At 42.2% G+C, this 12,500-nt stretch overlaps 3 protein-coding genes across 3 annotated transcripts in view; 2 read left to right on the top strand and 1 right to left on the bottom strand.

The window, feature by feature from the left end:
* Positions 1 to 2,163, top strand: part of tbc1d24 (TBC1 domain family, member 24) — a 17,142-nt gene extending 14,979 nt beyond the window's left edge. Inside the window, exon 7 of the mRNA XM_062991506.1 lies at positions 71 to 2,163. Coding sequence (XP_062847576.1) covers positions 71 to 228 — 158 coding nt within the window. The 3' untranslated portion in view covers positions 229 to 2,163. The remainder of the gene's footprint in view (positions 1 to 70) is intronic.
* Positions 2,164 to 4,625: 2,462 nt separating this feature from the next.
* On the top strand, positions 4,626 to 8,324 carry atp6v0cb (ATPase H+ transporting V0 subunit cb). The gene is made up of 3 exons (XM_062992261.1): positions 4,626 to 4,804; positions 6,799 to 6,982; positions 7,087 to 8,324. Exons 1-3 carry the CDS (start codon positions 4,738 to 4,740, stop codon positions 7,289 to 7,291), a joined length of 456 nt encoding a protein of 151 aa, XP_062848331.1. The 5' UTR covers positions 4,626 to 4,737; the 3' UTR covers positions 7,292 to 8,324.
* Positions 8,325 to 9,006: 682 nt separating this feature from the next.
* nubp2 (nucleotide binding protein 2 (MinD homolog, E. coli)) overlaps positions 9,007 to 12,500 on the bottom strand; it is a 13,369-nt gene continuing 9,875 nt past the window's right edge. The window contains exons 4-7 of the mRNA XM_062991505.1: positions 11,464 to 11,618; positions 10,939 to 11,049; positions 9,730 to 9,799; positions 9,007 to 9,415 (exon numbers count right to left, since the gene is read on the bottom strand). Of these exons, the coding sequence (XP_062847575.1) occupies positions 9,279 to 9,415; positions 9,730 to 9,799; positions 10,939 to 11,049; positions 11,464 to 11,618 (473 nt within the window). The 3' untranslated portion in view covers positions 9,007 to 9,278. The remainder of the gene's footprint in view (positions 9,416 to 9,729; positions 9,800 to 10,938; positions 11,050 to 11,463; positions 11,619 to 12,500) is intronic.

The following is a 12,500-nucleotide window of genomic DNA, read 5'->3' as shown; positions in this document are numbered from 1 at the left end:
CCACGTAGCGTGTACCGTATAGTGTCTGTATGTAAAGATAAACGTATTTGATGTGTGCTTTGTCGTTCAGGAGGCGGGGGCGAGGGTAACGCCCTGTACATCGACTCCGAGCTGAACCACGGCCGGACCGGAAGCTGCGCCACCTTCGACAACCCCCCGCTGTGCTCCGAAAACTTCCAGGTCTCCGTCCTGGAGGTCTGGGGCTTCCAGGACGCCATGGCAACCTAACGGCCAATCGGCACGCCCGAGCGGGTCGCGTCCCTTCGGTCCCGTCCGTGCGGTGTTTATTAATCCGCAGTTCTAGCTTCTCGCTGGTCATGTGATCAGATTCTTATTCTTATTCACGGGAGGTTTTAATGTTTCCGAGTTTATTTAGTGTTCGATGTTAAACCCAAGCAGCGGCGCGTCATCATAACAGCACAACGAGGGAGGTCGCTCAGGTGGCACAGCGCTAAAAACACACGCTGGAACCAGAGCTAGAGCTCGAATACATCGTATCGAATCTCAGCTCTGCCTACCGGCTAAGGCTGAGCGGCCACATGAACAACGATTGGCCTGTTGTTCAGATATGGGCGGGACTAATGCAATTACGACCTCTGCTGGCTGATTGATGGAGCCTGAACAGAGATAAGGGGAGAGAGCTCTCAGGGTGTGTCTCTCCGTACACAAGGCTGAGCTGCACTGCACTCGTCAAAGTGTAGGTGATAAGATGCGTACGGCTGCTGCCCACGTGTCGGAGGGGGCGTGGGTCAGCTTCGTTCTCCTCAATCAGAGCGGGGATCGGCATTGGTGGAGAGGAAGCGTGACGCAATTGGGTAATTTGACCCGCTATAAAGGGAGAAAAAGCATAAAAAAATATATATTTTAAAACACAACGAGGGGGGTAACGATACACTTTCACCCTGATGCATCACGATATTAAAGCGTGGCGATGCATCAGGGTGAAGATTCCGTCGAATGCACTTCCACTGTTCGAACACCAGAGGTCGCAGTCAGCGTAACCCACACCAGCAGGTCATGTGATCATTCTACCACTCAGCCATTGGGAGGTGCACGTCTAACCATATCGTATCCTCCCTAATGCTAATGCTAATATCTGTAATGCATTGAAGCCACTTTATGGAATCATTACGTCTCCGTGTTGTTCATATCATCGTCCGTAATAAACGTTTATAGACGTTAGATTAGTGTTAGATAAACGTCGTGTTCGTGTTGAGTGTGTGTGTAGATTTGCCAAACGTGTCGTGTTTGTGTCGTATATGAAGAATTTTATATCACTGTATCGTAGGGCTGGACGATATTATCAAAGCTTTCGATACGATATATCGTTTTCATTTGAACTGCTAATTATTTCTCTATAATCGTTTCTCTGGTGGTGCTGTGCAACATAATTAAAAAAATCATATCATTTTTTGCTTCGGCCGCTTGTGCCGGCGCATCGACCAGACAGTAGGAGTCGCTGTTGCACCAGTAATGAACAGAAACCCCGTTCGACCTTCCCTCTCACAGACACGGCCAGCCGTCTCCTGAGCGCCTGTCCAGATGGGTGGCGCAATCAGAACTCAGGAACGCCGGAGCTCAATACATTCATGACTCTGTACAGTGAGCATATCGCCACCTAGTGGACTGAAATATAAACATCACGCTTTCTCATATTCTTCTGCCGGCACCTCGACAGTAGGAGTCGCTGTTGCACCAGTAGTAAACAGAAACCCCGTTCGACCGTCCCTCTCACAGACACGGCCGTCAGGACTCAGGAACGTAAGAGCTCAATACATTCATGACTCTGTACAGTGAGCATATCGCCACCTAGTGGACTGAAATATAATCATCTCGCTTTCTCATATTCTTCTGCCGGCACCTCGACAGTAGTAGTCGCTGTTGCACCAGCAGTAAACAGAAACCCCGTTTGACCTCCCCTCTCACAGACACGGCCGTCAGGACTCATCCGAGAGCCCCACCGTTCATCAGAATTAACTCCATCATGATTATTATCAGTCTGAACCAGATGACTGGTTTGGATAATTATCGTTATCGTTATATCGTCCATGCCTACTACGTTTAATTGCACATGTTGCTGAGTGTGTGTTCCTCAGATCGAGCAGTATTATTGTGTACATGTGTATCCGTGTCGTAAGTGGCAATAAAGTGAAGTACTTTAAACCCGTGTGTATTTATATCTTTGTGAGGACTAAACTTTATTAGGACTGGCCACTTTATTAGGATCAGTCAGTCGTGTAGCACGTGTGTCAAACACAAGGCATCATGTTATGTGGCCCCCGAGAGCTTAAAAGACGTACGATTGTCTTAAAGTACACTGTAAACTGCATCTCCCACAAGGCATGCCGATTTTGTGACCCGCAATGTGACCGCATCCCGCCACTAGATGTCAGCGTTTAACTGAGGCGGTTTTCCAACAAGTGATGCTGAGAAATATTTACAGATCATCACGAAATGTAGAAGAAGAGAAAACTGAAGCAGAAGGAGGAAATGTAATGAAAACGAGTTAGTGCTTCAGGAAGAGAAAGCGGTGCGTCTCTTGTGTTATAAGACCGTGTCTGTGGTAAAGGAGGACAATATAAATGTAGATATACCTTATAAATATACAGGATAATATTTAGCCTCCAAGAAAAACAACAAACTGTCCAGTTACAGCAGGATACGTTACAATCGGCTCCTTGAGGGCCACCACGATGCAGATGTGGCCCTCGGTGAAAACCAGTTTGACTCCCCTGGTGTAGCAGCAGCACCGTGAATAAAATTCATCTTCTTATCAAAGATCAGAATCTACAGAAGACCTGATCTGAGGAGCTCTGATTGTGGGGCATGTTAGAACATCAGGAGATCTCAAAGAAATCCTGCTGCTCAGATCTTCTACTCCAGCGTCATTTGCTGAGTTGGAGAGAAAAAGTCAAAACCAAACTTCTGTTTTATTATATGAAGGAGCGAGTTTATATAGCTGATGTGAGCCTGAAACTGAAATGGTACCAGCAGAGCCCAGAACCGAGTGAATGGTTAAGGGTGTTGGGGTTGTTAACATTCTGAGAGGGGGAATAAAACCTGTTGAAACAGGTGCTGTGGTTAGTTATCGCTGAATAAAGAACCTCTGTTGTAACACAAAGGCCAGAGGAGAAGGACCAATCACCATAAGTTTATGGACACCTTGATATTTTACCTAACAGGGCATAAATTCATCAGAAACTAGTGACTAGTGAATTAGTTCAACTAGAGACTTGTGGGGGGAAAAAACCTCCAGTAAGCGGCAGTTCTGCCAACAGAAACCCCATGCTTATGAGATAAATCGGAGGAGAACGGCCAGACAGTAAAGCTGTGGTATCTCAGATAACCTCTCTCTATAACCATGGTGAGCAGAAAAGCATCTCGGAGCCAAGAATGGGCAGCATGGTGAACTGTGAGCCCACAGAGCAACATCCACAAACCACCAAAAACAGATCTGCCATGATGCTGTCGACAGTCAAGCAAGCTCTACATCGTCCTGTGCTTAAAGGCTGACAGAAGAAAGAAAGTCTGTCTATCTATCTCTATATCGATCTGTCTGTCTGTCTGTCTGTCTATCTAGATCTGTCTATCCATCCATATATGTCTGTCTATCTCTAATCTATCTCTATATTGATCTATCTGTCTGTCTATTTGTCTGTATGTCTGTCTAGCTACAGTATATCTGTCTATCTATATCTGTCTCTGTCCATGTATGTCTGTCTATCTCGATGTCTGTCTGTTTATCTATCCATTTATTTGTCTGTATGTCTGTCTATCTCCATCTCTGTCTGTCTGTTTGTCTGTCTATCTATCCATTTATTTGTCTGTATGTCTGTCTATCTATATCTGTCTGTCAGTCTGTCTATCTATATCTGTCTGTCTATCTCTGTCTATCTACTGTATATCTGTCTGTATGTCAGTCTGTCTATCTATTTATATCTGTCTATCTCTATATCTGTCTGTCTGTCTATCTAACATTTTACCATCACCATCAGGTCTGGGTTTTCTTTCCAATCTTTCGGTGCTGTCAAACTAGCCCTATTTATATGGGCACAGAGAAGTTAGCAGCTATATTCAATCTTAATGAGGAATTAGGAGGCCATGATACAAAGTTAAATGGTAGGGCATTACAGCACTTTCTACACCACCATATTAATCATATAATCTGGTGTTTGTATATGTGTGCTTATGTAGATGTTCAGAACAGTAACAGTGACCTTCTGATTTCAGTCACAGATACAGAACCGCAGCAGAAGCGCCTGGTCTCCATCCCCATATCTCCATCTCTCACACACATACAGGGTCCTTATACTGTATTATCTACCTCTATCAGTGGTGGAGTAGATGTTGTGTTCCAAATCACACACTTCAGCACTAGGTAGTGAGCCATGTAGGGAACGAGAGCTGAAATGTTATTAATAATATCACACACTATGTAATGAATCAGTGTTTGGTTTGAAGCACAGCCATTGATACACTCACTGTCCAATCGGTAGCGAGTATCGGTTACTATCCAATCCTCGTTCAGGGGGCGGGAAAGTATCAGCCAATCACAGAGCAGTACTGGACTGAGGGGAGAACCTGATATGTTGTTGCTATCTCGCCATTTTATTGTATTGCGCCGGTAGTGAATTTCTCTTCATTATCCGCTCCGTATTAATCACGTTTATTATTAATCACATTTATTATCTAATCCAATTCATTCTGTTCAGTAAACACACAGTTCAGTGTTAAATCATGTCTGCTCCTGAGTACTCGTCTTTTTTCGCTGTGATGGGAGCTTCATCAGCAATGATCTTCAGTGGTAATTATGATATTATATTATTATTATTATAACTGTTATTATTATTATTATCATCATTATTATTACTGTTATTATTACTGTTATTATTATTATATTATATTATTATTATTACTGTTATTATTATTATTATATTATTATTATATTATATTATTATTATTATAACTGTTATTATTATTATTATCATCATTATTATTACTGTTATTATTATTATATTATTATATTATATTATTATTATATTATTATTATATTATATTATTATTATATTATTATATTATATTATTATTATTATATTATTATTATATTATATTATATTATTATTATAACTGTTATTATTATTATATTATTATTATTACTGTTATTATTATTATATTATTATTATTATATTATTATTATTGTTATATTATTATTATATTATTACTATTATTATTATAACTGTTATTATTATTATATTATTATATTATATTATTATATTATATTATATTATTATTACTGTTATTATTATTATTATTATAACTGTTATTATTATTATATTATTATTATTATTACTGTTATTGTTATTATATTATTATTATTGTTATATTATTATTATATTATTATTATTACTGTTATTATTATTATTGTTATATTTATTATTATATTATTATTATAATCAGTATTATTATTATTATATTATTATTGTTATATTATTATTATATTATTATTATTACTGTTATTATTATTATTGTTATATTTATTATTATATTATTATTATAATCAGTATTATTATTATTATATTATTATTGTTATATTATTATTATATTATTATTATTATAATCAGTATTATTATTATTATATTATTATTATTGTTAAATTATTATATTATTATTATTACTGTTATTATTATTATTGTTATATTTATTATTATTATAATCAGTATTATTATTATTATAGTATTATTATTGTTATATTATTATTATTATTACTGTTATTATTATTATTGTTATATTTATTATTATTATTATAATCAGTATTATTATTATTATAGTATTATTATTGTTTTATTATTATTATTACTGTTATTATTATTATTGTTATATTTATTATTATTATTATAATCAGTATTATTATTATTATACTATTATATTATTATTGTTATATTATTATTATATTATTATTATTACTGTTATTATTATTATTGTTATATTTATTATTATTATTATAATCAGTATTATTATTATTATACTATTATATTATTATTATTATTATATTATTATTGCTGTTATTATTATTATTAATATATTATATTATTATTATTATTATTACTATTATTATATTTATTATTACTGTTATTATTATTATTACTGTTATTATTATTATTACTATTATTATTATCATTATTATTATATTATTATTTGTAGTATTATTGGTATTATTATTATTATCATTATAATTATTATAATACTTATTATTATTACTATTAATATTTATTATTATTTTATTATTACTATTATTATTAATTATTATTAGTATTGTTTTATTATTATTATTTTATTATTCCAATTTTATTATTATTATCATCAGTAATATTATTTATTATATCAATATTATATGTATGTTATTACTAGTACTATCTTAAATATTATTGTTATTATTTTATTATTGTCAGTAATATTACTTATTATTATATTCATCACATTCTTAATATAATTTTTATTAATGTATTATTATTATAATTGTTAATTCTGTCCTCATATTTATTTTATTATTTATTTTGTTTGTTTTTATTAGTAATATTATTTATTAATGCTGCACAGTATCTATTGCAGTGTTGAATATTATTTATTTTATATTTATTAATATCTATTAATGCAGCCACAGTTATTAATAGTAATGATGAATATTTATTTTATTATTTATATGTTTTAATAATTATTAATATTTATTAACGCAGCCGTGGCCCCAGAATAAGGCCCTTAACCCTCAGTGTGTGTGTGTGTGTGTGTGTGTGTGTGCAGCCCTGGGCGCGGCGTACGGTACAGCTAAGAGCGGGACGGGGATCGCGGCGATGTCGGTGATGCGCCCTGAGCTGATCATGAAGTCCATCATCCCCGTGGTGATGGCTGGTATCATCGCCATCTACGGCCTGGTGGTCGCCGTGCTCATCGCCAACAACGTGACCTTCGACCTGCCGCTGCACAAGTGAGTCTCGCCGCTCCGCTGTGAATGCGCCGGTTACTGCGGTTCTGTCTCTTCACCTGATCATTCACATGGTACGTGTGTGTGTGTGTGTGTGTGTGTGGTAGGAGCTTCCTGTACCTGGGGGCGGGGCTCAGCGTGGGTCTGAGCGGATTGGCCGCTGGGTTCGCCATCGGGATCGTGGGCGACGCGGGCGTGCGGGGGACGGCTCAGCAGCCGCGCCTCTTCGTGGGCATGATCCTGATCCTGATCTTCGCCGAGGTGCTGGGTCTGTACGGCCTCATCGTCGCCCTCATCCTCTCCACCAAGTGATCCCCCATAATGCACTGCAGCGGGACGCGCGGAGGGTACGACGGGGGGAGCGGGGATTCGGATTCGTCTCCACAGCCTGGACGTTCGGTTCCATAGCGGTCACGTGATCGGCCTTTACTCATCGGTCCATCAGTCTGTTCTTTATTCCCTCAACTCCCAGCATGCACTGCTGCCCTGCTGTGGGCCTGCATAACATAACATCAGTGCATTATTCGGTTCTCACCATCACCCTTCTCTCTCGCCCCTCTCTCTCTCTCTCTCTCGCTCTCACCCTCTCGCACCCCTCTCTTTTGCCCTCACTCGCCCCTCTTTCTCATCTCTCTCATCCCTCTCTCACCCTCTCATTTCTCTCGCTCTCACCCTCTCTCGCCCCTCTCTCATCTCTCTCTCGCCCCTCTCACTCTCTCTCATCTCTCTCGCCCCTCTCTCATCTCTCTCTCGCCCCTCTCTCATCTCTCTCTCGCCCCTCTCGCTCTCACCCTCCCGCACCCCTCTCTTTCGCCCTCTCTCGCCCCTCTTTCTCATCCCTCTCTCACCCTCTCATTTCTCTCGCTCTCTCACCCCTCTCTCGCCCCTCTCTCATCTCTTTCTCTCGCCCCTCTCTCATCTCTCTCTCACCCTCTCTCATCTCTCTCTCGCCCCTCCCTCTCGCACCCCTCTCTTTCGCCCTCACTCGCCCCTCTTTCTCATATCTCTCTCATCCCTCTCTCTCGCCCCTTTCTTATACCCCTCTCACCCTCCCTCTCACACCCCTCTCTCATCTCTCTCTCGCCCCTGTCATCTCTCTCTCGCCCCTGTCATCTTTCTCTCGCCCTCTCTCTCTCCTCTCTCGCCCCTCTGTTGTTTGAGAGTGTTTATTTTTGTATGTAAATGTGTAAGTGAAAGTTTATTTTTATTAATATTTTATGTATAGAATCTGACCGTCTGTAGAAACTCGTTCCAGCAGCGAGAGGAGAAAAACCCGCTCACACTCTATTTATTTCTCATTCTGATCTGTTTCTTTCTCATCTCAGAATAAAAACATTTTACCACATTTTTACTCGTCATCAAATTTATTTAAGTCTAAAATCCTTTACGTTTGTACACAAGTTAAAAAGATCAACAGTAAAACTTTTGTTTTCTCTAATCAAAAGAAGTTAGTTTGCATTCCAGTATAGAAGCACTTTGTAGTTCTACAATTACTGACTGTAGTCCATCTGTATCACCCTGTTCTTCAATGGTCAGGACCCCCACAGGACCACCACAGAGCAGGTATTATTTAGGTGGTGGATGATTCTCAGCACTGCAGTGACACTGACGTGGTGGTGGTGTGTTAGTGTGTGTTGTGCTGGTATGAGTGGATCAGACACAGCAGCGCTGCTGGAGTTTTTAAACACCTCTCTGTCACTGCTGGACTGAGAATAGTCCACCAACCAAAAATATCCAGCCAACAGCGCCCCGTCCTGTGACCACTGATGAAGGTCTAGAAGATGAGCGACTCAAACAGCAGCAATAGATGAGCGATCGTCTCTGACTTTACATCTACAAGGTGGACCGACTAGGTAGGAGTGTCTAATAGAGTGGACAGTGAGTGGACACGGTGTTTAAAAACTCCAGCAGCGCTGGGGTGAAAGGTCGAGGTGTTTGGGGTGATGTGAACAGGACTGCTCCATCATGTCTCGTCTCATTCAGGATCTCTGGTTACAGTGTGTGAGTGACCACAGTGACCACACTGGTCTGTTTATAAGCTTTATTAGAAATATTTCATCAGATACATCAGAACACTTTTGATCCCTGATCATGAGGAACTGCAGAAATGATCTCAACACCAGCAGAACCTCCAGCTCTCTGTTTCCAGGTCCTTCACAGTGTGTGAGGTTCCTGCTGCGGTTCTTCACACGCTTCCACACCACTGGTGTCCTGCTGGAGGTCGGAGGTGATGAGCTGAACCAGGTGAGGTAGCACAAACCTCGTGATGATGATGATGATGATGATGATGAAGGGCGCGTCAGTCCTGCAGGCTGTTCAGGACTGTATCTGCGATGCCTCTGATGGCGCCGTAGGTGGCGCTCTCGGGGAACGTCTGCAGGAAGTCCCGGCCCTCTTCCACACTGGCACTCAGCAGGGGGTCCAGCGGCACCGAGCCTGAGGGTAAGAACACGGTCATGCCGGTCCTGAGCCGATGGGCGTGTGTGCAAACTTCTGACCATCTGAAGGGTGTGCGGCGTGGCCAGAAGTATGTGGACACCCCATTTACAATAAATAAGCCCTCAGTTTATAATGTCTATTATTGAAGACACGTTTGTGGTTTGGTGCTTTAATCTGCTCGATTGGTGCCGCATCCTAAATCACATAGTATTCAGGTCATTTTTACAGGACCTTCCCCAAACTGTTTAGACTGCAGCATCGGTCAAGCAGCTAGAACCACAAAAAAAATGAGCGTACAAGTTGGTACTCACCCAAAAAGTGTGACCCCGTGAGCTTGGCTAGCTCCTCTCCTCCTCCCGTGGAGAAGATGCTGCTACACTCCTAAACACACAGATCAGAGGTTCACATCCCAAACGTGTGGGTCTGTGCGAGTGCAGCAGGTGCAGCAGTGTTGTTGGGATTTTAAACACCTCTGTGTCAATGCTGGACCGAGAATATACGTAATAAGTAACATATATATATAATAAGTAATTTCAGCACCACTCACCATATAGAAGCACTTTATAGTTCTACAATTACTGACTGTAGTCCATCTGTTTCACCCTGTTCTTCAATGGCATGGTGCTGGTGTGTTAGTGTGTGTTGTGCTTGTATGAGTGGATCAGACACAGCAGCGCTGCTGGAGTTTTTAAACACCTCACTGTCACTGCTGGACCGAGAATCGTCCACCGACCAAAAACCTCCAGCCGACAGCGCCCCGTGGGCAGCGTCCTGTGACCACTGATGAAGGTCTAGAAGATGACCGACTCAAACAGCAGCAATAGATGAGCGATCGTCTCTGACTTTACATCTACAAGGTGGACCGACTAGGTAGGAGTGTCTAATAGAGTGGACGGTGAGTGGACACGGTGTTTAAAACCTCCAGCAGCGCCGCCGTGTCTGATCCACTCGTACCAGCACAACACACACTAACACACCAGCACCACGTTTCACTGTTGGAACAATGCAAGAGTCCTTGCGTTCCTGTTGGTCAGCAGTGGACACACTTCCACCTCCACCCGGTGGGCCGATCCTGCGGTTCAAGGCATTCTTGGTTTTGGAGCACTGTTCCAAGTTCTTTCCGTTTGTGGATCGGCGCCTCTCACTGTGGTTCACTGGAGTCCCAGGGTCGGTTCGAAAACCCCGGTGACACGCCCTGCTCCCCCTGTTACCTACCTGATCAGCTCCCTCAGTAGAGAGGATTCCAATCAGACCCGGAGCTCATAATCAGATTATTTAGACGCTCTACTTATACAGATTTATACAATTCTCAGTGAGAGTTTATTTACATGTGAACGGAACTCCGTTGGTTGCTCCGCATCGATTCGCCCTCTTCTCGGGAGTGCAGGATGATGGGAAATGTGTACGTGTGGAGAGAGAGCGCTGGGTTTCGGACAGACCCACAGTTAACTGGTTCGGGAAAGGGGTGAATACTTTTTCACAGCACTGTAGGTGTGTGTGTGTGTGTGTGTGTATCTTACTGAGCAGTGTGGACAGACGAAGCCGCTCATGTTCTCCACGATGCCCAAAATCTTCACCCCGGTCCTCTTACAGAAGGTGATCTCACGGCGTACGTCTCCCACCGATACGGCCTAACACACACACACACACACACACACACACACACACACTCACACACATCAATGTTTCAGTAAGAAATGAATCTTAACGCTCTGATGAGACTGAAATAATAAAATAAAAGTCATTATTAGCCCGGGTGGATACACTAGCCCTCCATCACAGATTCTGGACTCTGGCTGAGGCACTGACGTGAGTGGTGGAAGAGTACAGAGAGCGTAGCGTGATCCTCCGTATGTGCTGAGACCAGCGACAATGTTGTGCAACCATCGGAGACTGTCGTTCTGTACACAGGACGGTGCCAGATCCTTCCAGAGAGCTCTTATCTGTGTGGAGGAACACACTACACTCTCTGTATCCCTCCACCACTCCTACCGATACCTCAGCCAGACATTAGGAGGCGCTGTTTAGTGAGTGTGTGTGTGTACCTGTGGTGTGGTGACCAGTATGGCTCCGTCCACTCTGTGCTTCTTCAGGTTCTCCAGAACAGCCAGGTGCTCGTCAGATGTTCCGGGGGGCGTGTCCACCAACAGCACGTCCAGCTCCCCCCACGCCACATCGCTCACAAACTGGCCGATCAGAGCTGGGAGAGAAAACGAAGCGACCAATCAGAGCTGGGAGAGAAAACAGGACCGACCAATCAGAGCTGAGAAAAAACAAACAGGCCAATCAAAGCTGGGAAAAATAACAAACAGGCCAATCAGAGCTGGGAGAGTAAACAGAACCGACCAATCAGAGCTGGGAGAGTAAACAGAACCGACCAATCAGAGCTGGGAGAGTAAACAGAACCGACCAATCAGAGCTGGGAGAGTAAACAGAACCGACCAATCAGAGCTGGGAGAGTAAACAGAACCGACCAATCAGAGCTGGGAGAGAAAACAAACCAATCAGAGCTGGGAGAGTAAACAGAACCGACCAATCAGAGCTGAGAAAAAACAAGCCTGCCAATCAGAGCTGGGAGAGTAAACAAGCCAATCAGAGCTGGGAGAGTAAACAAGCCAATCAGAGCTGGGAGAGTAAACAAGCCAATCAGAGCTGGGAGAGAAAACAAGCCAATCAGAGCTGGGAGAGTAAACAAACCAATCAGAGCTGGGAGAGTAAACAAACCAATCAGAGTTGAGAAAGAACTTAGAACAAACTACTTCCAAACTGCCAAGCATCAGCTGAAGTGACGTAAAGCACAGTGCTACTGGACTCTGGAGTCCGGGTGTGGAGGACGACACTACCTGCCCTCATGCACTGCGTCAGCTGTAAAGTACGGTGGAGGAGGAATAACCTCAACCCTCACGTAACATACTGGGATGCACTGGAACACCGACTGTGAGCCATAGAGGTGAATCCCTGCTGTGTCCACAAACTTCTGACCTGACAGTGTGGGGTACTAAGTGATGCCCCGGTGTAGTAGTGCAGCGTCTCTCGGCGCCCCCCGGTGGAACCACCCAGTACACTGATGTAACCAGAGCTG

Source organism: Trichomycterus rosablanca, chromosome 3 (assembly GCF_030014385.1).
Source record: "Trichomycterus rosablanca isolate fTriRos1 chromosome 3, fTriRos1.hap1, whole genome shotgun sequence".
NCBI lineage: Eukaryota > Metazoa > Chordata > Actinopteri > Siluriformes > Trichomycteridae > Trichomycterus > Trichomycterus rosablanca.
The sequence above is the reverse complement of the archived record's forward strand: the minus strand, read 5'-3'. Positions and strand labels throughout refer to the sequence as shown.